General features: G+C 47.6%; 2 protein-coding genes across 2 annotated transcripts; one reads left to right on the plus strand and one right to left on the minus strand.

Annotated features, from left to right (window-relative positions):
- Window positions 1-635: 635 nt before the first annotated feature.
- On the minus strand, window positions 636-2099 carry LOC144100804 (p21-activated protein kinase-interacting protein 1-like). Its single transcript, XM_077633667.1, has one exon. The coding sequence runs from the start codon at window positions 2078-2080 to the stop codon at window positions 668-670; it is 1413 nt and encodes a 470-aa protein (XP_077489793.1). The 5' UTR covers window positions 2081-2099; the 3' UTR covers window positions 636-667.
- A 176-nt stretch (window positions 2100-2275) lies between these two features.
- On the plus strand, window positions 2276-6746 carry RpS9 (ribosomal protein S9). The gene is made up of 4 exons (XM_077633671.1): window positions 2276-2366; window positions 2814-3038; window positions 5223-5409; window positions 6494-6746. Exons 2-4 carry the CDS (start codon window positions 2822-2824, stop codon window positions 6666-6668), a joined length of 579 nt encoding a protein of 192 aa, XP_077489797.1. The 5' UTR covers window positions 2276-2366; window positions 2814-2821; the 3' UTR covers window positions 6669-6746.
- The last annotated feature ends 4634 nt before the right edge of the window (window positions 6747-11380 follow it).

Here is an 11380-nt window from a genome sequence, read left to right on the forward strand (position 1 = left end):
ACAGCTGGCCAAGTACCTACAGTTTCGCACATCTATGCTCATTACCACCTCGAACAAAGAAAGGCTGATTTCATTTTCTGATATCACTACACAAGGATCCAAATTTTGTGCCAAGTTTTGATTTCCCTTGAGGCTATTGCTACTACAATCTGAAAACAGCCAGCACATTTTGTGGGACTACACAAAACAAGCATATTTACAAGCTCGGTTGGTACACTGCTACTAAAACCAACCAATACTTGTCACTTTAATAGTCATGTGGACTTCTGCTTGTGTCTGCAGTGTTTTTCCTATCAAACATGAAAGCAGTCTGTCATTGCACAGTGCAGAACTACAGTTACTCTTTTAGCAGCAACTCGGTGCACAGTGTTTTTTTGACAGTGTTTGTAGAGAAATACTGGAAAAGGAGATTAGACTAAAGATAGAACCAAGAATAACACTTCTTTTACGAGCTGTTAGGCTTTCACTACACTCCACAAGTGCACGCACGGGTGGAAATAAGGCAAAGTACCCCCATTCAACAGCCATGGGAGAGGCCCTGCAACCCAGAAGACATGAACAAGCGCCACCATGAACTTTGGCCCCCTCTCATGGACAGCCCTCTGCACACCCAATACTGTAAGGCGTGAATGGCGTAGGGGTGTAGAAAAACGCAGGAAAAAATGTTTTATTCCTGTTTCTTAAACTTTCCAGCTTTTCTTTTCCTCTTCCGCGCACTCTTGGTAAGCGATTTGTCATCAGCTTCCTCCTTCCGAACAGAATTCATGTCAACAGCCACTTTCATTTGCTTGACGTCTCCCTCTTTTACTGCTTTCTTCTTCCGTTTCCGTGCCTTCTGCTTTGTGCGACTCTGTGCTGTATTTGTCACCTCAGCTTCGTTGGCTTCATCATCACCACCATCACTAGCGTTTTGAATTTCTTCTTCACCTTCGCTTTCATTTGCAACAGCTTCTGCCTCTTCTAAGTCGCTAGATTCCCTTGCAGTCTGACTCTTCGTCGGGCCAGCTGAGAGGCGCTTGTCATTGTTGACGTTCTCACAGTCTTCACCCTCTCCTTGGAGGACACCGGCGACGTCGCTTGCTCCGCTCTTCTTTTTTTTCTTCTTTCTCTTCGCCTTTTGAAGCCCGTCGTCCTCGTCGTGGACAGAGTGTATCGCCATGCACGTGATCCGACACCCGCACCGCGCCTCGCACAGCAGCCTGGGGTTCGTGTCCAGCTCGTCCACGTGCCACACCCTGACCAAGCCGTCGCTGCCGGCTGTCACCAAGAACGTGGCGTCAGCAGCAGCAGCGCCCGGCACCTTAACGATCCGCAACGCCTTCACGCGGTGTGCGTGCGCCGCGAACATGTGGTAGACACACTTGCGCTTCACGTTGTGCACCTCCACGTTCCCGCCGTCGCCTGCGAGCAGGACGACGTCGTCTGTGACGAACGCTACCGCGCCGACCCGCTTGCCGAAGTCGATCGAGTGGATCTTGCCAGCCTTCTCGGTGCTGTAGACGTCGAGCGCGTTGCCGACGCCGACGACGAAGTAGATGCCGCCCGGTGACCACTGGACGAAGTCGGCGACTGCCTTGATGTTGGTTATGTACGCATTGCGCCCTTTCACCAGGTTCCACGTTCGGAGTGTCTTGTCCTTTGACACCGACAGCAGCAGCTTGCCGCTGGGGTGTACCGCGAGGGACACAACCTCGGCCTTGTGGCCCCTCAGCGTCTTCAGACACTGCCAGCTTCCCGTACTCCAGACGCAGATGGTCTTGTCGTCGCTGGCGCTGAACAGGTGGCTCGACTTGTAGAACTCGAGGCTCGTCACGGTACCCTCGTGCTGCATCAGCGAGCCCATCTCGCTGCGATTCCGCATGTTGAACAGACGAATCGTCTCGTCGGTGCTACCTGACGCGGCGAATTTGCCGCCCGACGCCGCGCAGCGCACGGATCCCATGTGAGAGTGGTTTGTGAAGAACTGGTGGAGTTTGAACTGACCATCTTTGCCTTTCTGCAGCGAGTATCCGAGCACGAACTCTTCGTACGTACCGAGTATCACGTCAAACACGTTTTCGCCATCTTCGAGCGCTGCCATTTTTGAAACAAGCAAGCTACGGATTGGCTCCATCTGATACGTGCTACATAATATTACGTAATTGTCGTTTAAAATCACTACGTGTTTAAATTTTATTTATATATGTATATTTTACATCAATTTATTGCTATGATAGTGAGTGCTTAGTAATAGTTTCATAACTTGTAGAGTTTACTGTTATCACTGACGCCCCCTACAACATTGTTGCCGCAGCAGCTAAAATCGGACCGCGGTCATCTCCTTTTCGTATCCGCCATTCCCGACCACACGTGGCGGTGTGACATCGGTGAGCGTTTTATGCAGTTTTTAGCCAGTCTTTGCTCCATCTCGAGAACAATATTGCTTCTCAAGGGATTCATAAGTATGCAAAATGAGTGGTTATTGTTTTTAAAGGACTGTTTCTTGATGCCTGGATCGTCGTAGCAGGCTGAGTGGTCGGCAGCCTAAGCCTCACTGTTCAATGCTTCCCGGCGCCTTTGACTTGCTTGGAGTCAACTGTTGAATTTTCGGTTGGATACTTGCCACCCTGTGATTGCTCAGCCGCGTTGCTTGGCACAACGTGAAAACCGTTAGTGGTCCGTAGCGGTCGTCTTTATGCCCCTGGAAACCACGCGATTGCCTTCGCGTGTTTGGGCATGCGGTGTGACCGTGTCAACTGCCTGCAAAGTTATCGTCGCCAGTGTAGCGCATTATTTTGCCGCAGTGTTGACCGCACGGTGTGCTTGTCTTGCAGCGTAAATCATGGGTCGCATCCCAACGGTGCACAGTAAGACGTACGTGACGCCTCGGCGTCCGTTCGAGAAGGAGCGCCTGGACCAGGAGCTGAAGTTGATCGGAGAGTACGGACTCCGCAACAAGCGCGAGGTGTGGCGCGTCAAGTACACGCTCGCCAAGATCAGAAAAGCGGCCCGAGAGCTGCTCACGCTCGATGACAAGGACTCGAGGCGACTGTTCGAAGGTGAGCAGCACGCTTGGCATGACTTTGCTCACCACTCGAGCTTCCTTCAGCCAACGTTTTCGATGGGTGTATCGGTGGCACGCACTGCTTGCTCCCGACAGGACCATTCATTCTTTCTCGTCAGAAACGCTTCAATCAGCTTGCGCTCGTGTCTGCAGTTCCCCCTGCTAATAATGCTAGTGCGGTCTTTCTTTCGCATGCAAAGCCAGTTTGCTCCCTGACCTACACTGTTTTTTCGTGTTTTGTACGGTGTTCATTCAAGCATTGCCCACTCTGCCGGATGTACAAGCTAGTTGTTCTCCACTGTGGTGAAACTTGTCCAATTTTCTGACTGCATTCTGCCAGTCGTTGCATGGTGCTGGCAGACAATGGCAAGAGCACCTATGTTGCAAGAAGTTTCAATTCGTGCATCCACTGAGCAAGAACTGTTCCAGCTGGACAAGATTCCTGGTTCAATAATCCAGCTGGAAAAAATGTCATCCCAGCTGGAGGTTTCCTTCTGGAAATGTGCACTTTTTTTCATCTGGAATACCATGCCCAAGTTCACTTTTTTAATTTCCTTCTGTGGTGGCTCCGACAGAGCCAGAAAAGCAGGGTGCAATCCCGGCCGCATTTCTATTAAGGTGAAACAAGGCATCCATGTGCTGTGCGATGCGAGTGCACATCAAAAGAATCCCAGGCGGTCTAAATTAATTCAGAGCCCAGTCCTATGGCGTCCCCAGAGCCCGTGTGTTGCTTTGGGACATTAAACCCCCTCCCCCACAGTTTACCCTTTTTTTTTTTTTCCGAACTGATTTCTCATCTATGGTTCAGTTGTGATAGGCGGAATGCATGTATGCCAAACTGTTGGAGCAAATGGATTTTAATCAATTGGTTTACTTTAAACGTTTTACAACTTCCGTGACAGAAACGATGGCACCACATTGGGTGTAGCCTTGTCACAAGTGAATTAACCCACCCAGTCAGTGGCTTTTAAGCAGGGAGCATTAGTGCAAAGCTTAAAGGGTCCCTGAAAAGGGTGTGTGAGGTTGTCTATCAGCAGCGGACTGCTAGCATTGGTTCGCGCTCATCGGCGGAGGGCCGCCGACATTTCAGCATGCAAAAAGTGACAAGGGGAGAGGGAAAGGTGCGAAGATGCGGAAATTCAAATTTTAACTACAGATAACTCAGCTTCCACAAAACGCATCTAAAAAATTCTAGAGGATATTTGTGAAGCGGCGTCCTTTAGCGTCCTAGGAACATCGTATCTTTGTTGCGACCCCCTTTCACAGCCTCTTTAAGGCATCTCTTATTTTATAGGCGGTGTTTACTGAGGCCATGTTTGTGGTCACTTTTCATCAATAGCGCCTGCTTGCACAGTGTGAAATTTGTTGGAAGCAATCTGTAGCGTTATTAAATGTTCATGTCCACTTTTCTTTGGGTAGTGCTCTGTGCACATGGAATGCGCAGCGGTAATCTTCTGCACCGCGATGTAACTGCACTGCCCTTTAACTGTTGCAATTGGGCGGCCACCCTAGCTTTGTGCTGCAGCACGACAGCAAAGCTGGCTGTCTACGTTGCATGTAACATGACATGGAGCTTTTCATATCGGTTAACTGTCTGCCGCTCTCGCAGGACGCATCATGGAGAAGCAGCGCACGATTAATTACCCCAGATTCAAAACTGGTGCTGCAGGTTTTCATATTTTCAGTGGCTGTAGATGGCAAACTGCCGAAGCTTTCACACTGTTCCAGCAAGAAATTGAAACATCTGAGCCGCTTTATTTGCATGACAAAACTGAAGTAAAAACTGTTGTGTGCTTACAGCACAAACACCAGGCCCAGCGCAGATGTTTTCCAGTTTCTTTTGTAGCAGCATAATGCTGTTTCAAATGCACGTGACCTGGAATCTAGGCAATGATACAGAAAATTGGGTTCTCTTGCAATGTGATTATAGTGTATATAGTGGGGCCATAAAAATCTAGCATCATTATACTGTATATGTTGGGGTTTTACTGTAGCCGTCTTGGTATACTGTGGTATAGAAATAATGATGGTTAGGTTATTGTGCAGTGTAGCACACATTCACTAGCTGGTACTAACATGTTCACTAACAGGCACCCTCGCAGGAGAGTGGCACTGCGCCTACTTTTTTTTTTGCGTATGTCAAATGCAACCAGTGTGGGCGCTGTGGTGCAATATGCAGGCAATGCGCTGCTCCGTCGGCTGGTGCGCATCGGTGTCCTGGAGGAGAGCAAGATGAAGCTCGATTACGTGTTGGGCCTGCGCATTGAGGACTTCCTGGAGCGACGCCTGCAGACGCAGGTGTTCAAGCACGGACTTGCCAAGAGCATCCACCACGCCCGAGTGCTCATCCGCCAGAGGCACATCCGGTGGGTGGCATGGCATGCCTCTCCCAGGCTATTGTTTTAAATGACTCAGTGCACACGGGATGGGTTGTGGAATCCCTTGCTTGTGCATAGATGTGTTCCTCTAGATGAATGAATAAATTAGCTGTTTATTTAGAAGGGGAGGCTCAAGGCCGTTTGTTGGAGAAATTTGGTTAAGGAAGGGAGAAGTAGAGACCTATTGATACGAGGGAACAGCTTGGGTGGTTGAGTCACGCTCTACACTGCTTTGTAAAGGCCACTTAGCATATTTTCCAATATCTTCCCAGGTGCCGTTCGCTCCGGTCAGTGCCACTAGATGCTTTTTTAATCTGTACAGTACAGTTATACCCCTGCCACACAGACACTGTAAAGATAATTTGAACTAATGCTCCATTACTCTAAGGACGAACGCGCGCTGCCACACGGACGCGCCAAAGGACACCTAGCTCAAAGGAGCTTCGAAACAAGGCAGCTCGAGTTCGTCCTTTGAGGCTTCAAGGGAGTACTCTCTCTCCCTGCGAATTAACACCATAAATAAATTGGGAAAAGAAGCGTTCAATTTTCATTTTATAAATTCACTTCATAAGATTAGTGGTGTTTGAAAATATAAGATCATTTGTTTTGTGGCAGTCTCACCACGCCATACTCTCGTTCCATATATACGAGCGAGTTGGGCTCAGTGTGGCTAATTAACTAAAAAAAACGTGACATTTATGTATTTACATGTGCAGTGAGGTTTGCAATTTAAATAACGCTTTTCGCCGATGAGGGCGCTAAAAACTTCTTGCGAAGGTCGTTCCGCGACCGTGTAGCACGGACGAACTCCCTTGAAGTAGTGCTCCTTTGGGAGCGTAAAGGAGCATTAGTTCAAAGTGCCTTTAGAGTGCCCGTGTGACAGGGGTATTACACAAACGGGTCCACAGGAACCTTTGGGTTCTTCGAGTGCCTTTGTGTTCCAAAACTGTGCATGCCTCCATTTGCAGCTTTTTTGGTTGTGTGTTGAGCAGCCCTTCACTTCTGTTGACACATGTGCAATGTATTTCAGCACAGTGTCCTCACTTTAGCTTGTTGTGTTCTGTGGTTGCAGTGTCCGCAAGCAGGTCGTGAATGTGCCATCCTTTGTGGTGCGACTCGACTCTGAGAAGCACATTGACTTCTCACTGAAGTCGCCCTTCGGTGGCGGCCGCCCCGGACGCGTCAAGAGGAAGAACATGCGCAAGGCGCAGGGCGGCACCGCACAAGAGGAAGAGGATGACGACTAGGCTGTGTGCAGCCATGCCTTCCATCACCTCTCCACCACAACCATGCGAATAAACAATGCCTCCGTTGCTTGTTTGTGACACTGGCTCTTCTTTCTTCAGTGCACGCCAGGTCAACGGAACTTGTGCAGTTGAATCTGAGGCGTGCTAAGCAAAGTGTTTAGTTAGACTTTTGTTAAACATGTAGTCACTGTTCACTATGTGGGTTATTTCTCAATATTACACTTTTACATTCCTTTGTTTGCAAAAGCAATAAAAAAGCCACTCCGTCAGAAAATGTGGCTAGCTAATAAAAGGAATGCATTGGAATTTTTTATCAATTTTTTGGCCCCAAAGACCCCTTCATCCCTTAAAGGGGCTAGCAAAAAGATGTTTCTGGAATGTTAAAGGATGCCGCTTCACTAATACCCTCCAGCATGAATTTTTGTGCGCTTTGTAGAAAGTGAGCTGTGTGCAGTCAGAATTTTAAGTCTGCACCTTTACCTCCCCTCTCCCTATTTGCAAGCTGAAAGGTCGGCGCTCCTCTGCCAGGGACAGACCGACGAACTTTATTGATGGTCCTGAGGAACTGCGTTGGGGTACCTCCCTTTTCAGGGAGTCCCCGTCACGGGCCGTACCCACGTCGTGGTCGGAAGATTGTGGTCCTCCGCCCTGTCGCAGGCCCTCTGGACAGCCCGTAGTTGTTCAGAGAGGTCGCCGCTCTTACCGGCTGCCTCCCAGTCGAATAGAGTGGTAAGCGATGAGCGTAATGCAGGGCATTGCCAGAGCAGTACGCCTCCCCACAGTCTGGACAGGGGCGAAGTCACTGAATCGGCCCCTGGAGGGGAACGACCCCGTTTGGAGCGTGCGAAAGGCCAACGATTGTGGTCTAGTAAGTGCAGGATGCGGTAGCGGATACGCCCACCAAGCAAGTAAATAATGTGCCAAGATTTCATGGAACGCGAGAAGCAAATCCCTGTACAGTCCTAAGTCGCTGCCTGTGAGTCCACCGGAACCGCCGCGGTAAGACCTTGCGCACAGTCATTGGCGTTAACAACCGAGTGCACTACTATCGTATAGGCCCACCCGATGGGGGGTTCGGTATTCCACACCCTTACATCAAATTCCCATAACCCTCTATACGAGGGACGGACAACAGATCCACAGAGTGGATACCATCAGGGTCCTCGGACTCTTGCTAGAATCTCGCGGGGGAAACTCGACTATAGCCCACATGACCTCCAAGACTAAAAACATGCCTCGGCTTATCCTCCGGGTCTCGAACCGCACGGGGGGGGGGTTTAGTGAGAGCAATCTCCTCAGACTCTACCACGCGTTTCTAATTAGCCACGTTAACTATGTAGCCTTCGCATTGCGCTCGTCTAAACGGGATAAGGCCAAAATCGACGCCCTCATGCGCAAAAGCATCAAGCGCGTGCTGGGTTTACCCCTCTCTACCAGCACCACGCGTCTCATGCAACTAGGCATGCACAACACCTTGTCAGAGGTGATCGAGGCCCAACGAGTAGCCCAAATGATGCGACTCAGCTTCGCCAGGGGGCGGAGCTGCACCTCTCATTAGCCGCAGCCATTGTAGCTGCCTTATATTTGAGAATCTAAATAGCCATCTTTTAACTGGTATACACAGGAGCACTATTTGAGAATCTAAATAGCCATCTTTTAACTGGTATACACAGGAGCACTGTGATGTTGGAGGTTGCGAACATGAAAAAGTCACCTGAAACGGCTCGCCAACTTTCACCAATGATTTTGGGCTTTCTGCTGCGTGCAGAAGCATTATTTGGCTCGGGTGTTCATGACAACATAATGCAGGATTGATATTAAAGGCTCCTAATTTTTGGGTGCATGTTTCCTTATATGTAATGATGCATAAGGCATTACAGTTTTGCTGTTTCCATTTCAACATCTGAACTGGCTGTGACAGGTTTAGGTCACGTGAGGCATGAAAAAACTGCGATGTAATCACTGCTTTGTTTTAATTCGCTACAACGCTAAAGCCAGCCTGCCTCAATAGTTTGACAACGAATGAAGCAGCAGCGACTGCAGTTTTTGCATTCCTCGCATGACCTAAACGTAGCTGACGCCACAAAGCAGTTGACATTGAAACAGATGAGAGAAAAATTCGATTATAAATTAGCAGCCGTAGGCGAATAAAAGTGATGATCCATGTATTTTAATGTAATGTGCATCACTGCAAAGAATAAATTCCACCAAAATTGAGTGTCTATACTCTTTGAATGCATTGTATGTAAATGTTCCTACTTTGTTTGCTATGTCTGCACATTTTTCAGTCCATTCATGACCATACCTCAGCAAAATCACTAGTGCTCACTTAGCTCACTCACAAAAGTTTGGTCGACTTATGGGTTAAAACAATCACAGAGGCTTGGGCTCACTCAAACTCATTTAGGCTCACGACTCGCCAGTGTTGGCGGTAACGTACTCGTTACCATTTCGGAACTGTAATGGGTAACATTTTTCGGCAACATGAGGTGTCACGTTACTAGTTACTTTTTATTCGAATTGTTCCCCCATCCGCCCCCTTTTTTAGAGAGAAAAAGCACAGAGCACCTAAAGTGATGTTGCAAATAAACAAAATGTGCAGGTGCTCTTTACGACCCTTGTTGTGGCTGGCATGTATGCCAGAAAACACCTGCCCTTGACAACGCACCAAGCTAAAAGAAAAAGAATACCCATAAAGCACGAACACGCATTCACACACTTGCCTTCACCTGCCTCCACTTCGCAAACCACTCGCACACACAACTCTCGGAAGAGCGGAAGCATGCCGAGCATTTTGGAACATCACTTTTCAGAATTACTGTAAATTTGTTGAGAGTTCAGGAATGATTTCTTAGTGAATTTAGAATTGATGAAGTGTCATTTTGTGTTTATAATGTCATATTCAGAAAATGGCTCCACCATGTGCCACAGAGTTATAAGTAGGATACAACTTAAAAAAAACCAGTTCGTTACACTGGGCCGCCATCCACTGCGTCCTGTATTACTCCGGTAGCCGAATATTAAGTGTTTGGCTATATTGAATAATTCATGTACCAAATTTCTAAAGCTCATAATTATTTTCTTGTGATAAGCTTCTTGTTTAGGTAATGAGAAATGTTTAGGCAGCAGACTACTTTTTTGTCGTGGAGGAATTCTGTGTGTGGCAACTGAATGTGGGCGAAGTTTCACTGCAGGCTTAAGTTGTATCAGGCTCCTTTAGGCCACTATAACATTGCTAAGCTCCTGCACATTTGTGCAAAATATTCTCGTTAAATCAGGATTTCCACTAACATCATTTTTTGAGATAGAAGTTTTATGTGAAATATGAGCTTTACAAAAATGTTATCGCGAGTTCTTACAGTGAAGATTCACTGAATAAAATTTATGGCCATGGAGTAACGGCAAAGTAACGTGTGGTACTTTTTTTCGGCAACGGTAACGTGTTGGCTTTTTTTGTGGCTAATGTTGGGCAGTAACGCGTTCCTTTTTTTAGTGTAACGCATAACGTATTTAGTTACTTTTTTCGGTAACGCTTACAACACTGCAACTCACTCACACTCGCCAGTCTTCGAGGTCAACCACTCTTAGCAACTCATGCCTCATCTAGGCTCGCTCACTCATTTCAACTCGCAACTCATTTGGACTCGCAGCTAATCTGGGTTCACTCATTTCAACTAGTGACTCACCTGGACTGACTCACAACTCATCTGCGCTCAGTCATTCGAGCTCACTCTCACGTTTCAACTCACGACTCACCCAGGACTCCCATAAGCTCACAGATAGAACAGCTGAAGAGAGTTGTTAAAAACACTGTGATGCGATGAGCTCTTAACTGCAGCTAGCCTGTAGCCAGGCGTGGCTGAGAGGCCTTTAGCTACCGTTCGCGAGACGCAAAGATCTGAGTCCGCTGCACGTGTTCGGCAACCAATTAAAAAATAGTAAAGAAAGAACTAGAACAACTGCGATACAGCAAGCCACAGCTAATACCAAAGACCAAGCGCGGCGACTAATCAACTTTTCTCGCCTTTTAGTAATGTCCTAGAGTGTAGCAGCCACAAAAATGACACCACGAAACGGTAAAATTGCTCTACATCATCATCTCGACCAAAAGCGTATTCAGTGTTGCAAGTGTGCAGGAAGCGCACATATATGAACGTTACAAACTCGTGCCTAATCGGCATCATGGATTCACTTGGGTTCATGGGAATGTTCAGCCTCGCATTGCTCACATCACGGCCCACACTCTATCGGATTAACCGGGACTCAGATCCTAATCTGAATATGAGGTCACTCTCACCACGACTCGTATCATAATCTGAATGTGAGCCTGGACTCACGACTCAGATCATGATCTGAACGTGACTCCAGACAGACTCACGAAAGCAGTTTGGAGAGCAAATGTTGACACTTCTGAGAGTCTTGTGGTGTATGACCACACATTTCTTGTACCTCCTTTAGTTGCAATAAATCATTTTGAAAACAATGACCAAATCAATTGAAAAACAGAAACCAAAACTCGTTCAACCAACATGTTATGCCTCAAACACTAGTGGGAAAACTGGCACGCATGTTGAATGGTTAATTGCAAGCGATAACCTCGTACGTTAAATGACTGAAAGCAAGACTGACATCTTCTCAATTACAGAGTGAACATCAGCGGGTGGGTAGTTTGTGGCATCGCAAACACAGTGCTGCCCATGTAAATCGCCTTA

The sequence above is a fragment of the Amblyomma americanum genome, chromosome 8 (genome assembly GCF_052857255.1).
Source record: "Amblyomma americanum isolate KBUSLIRL-KWMA chromosome 8, ASM5285725v1, whole genome shotgun sequence".
Classification (NCBI taxonomy): Eukaryota; Metazoa; Arthropoda; class Arachnida; order Ixodida; family Ixodidae; genus Amblyomma; species Amblyomma americanum.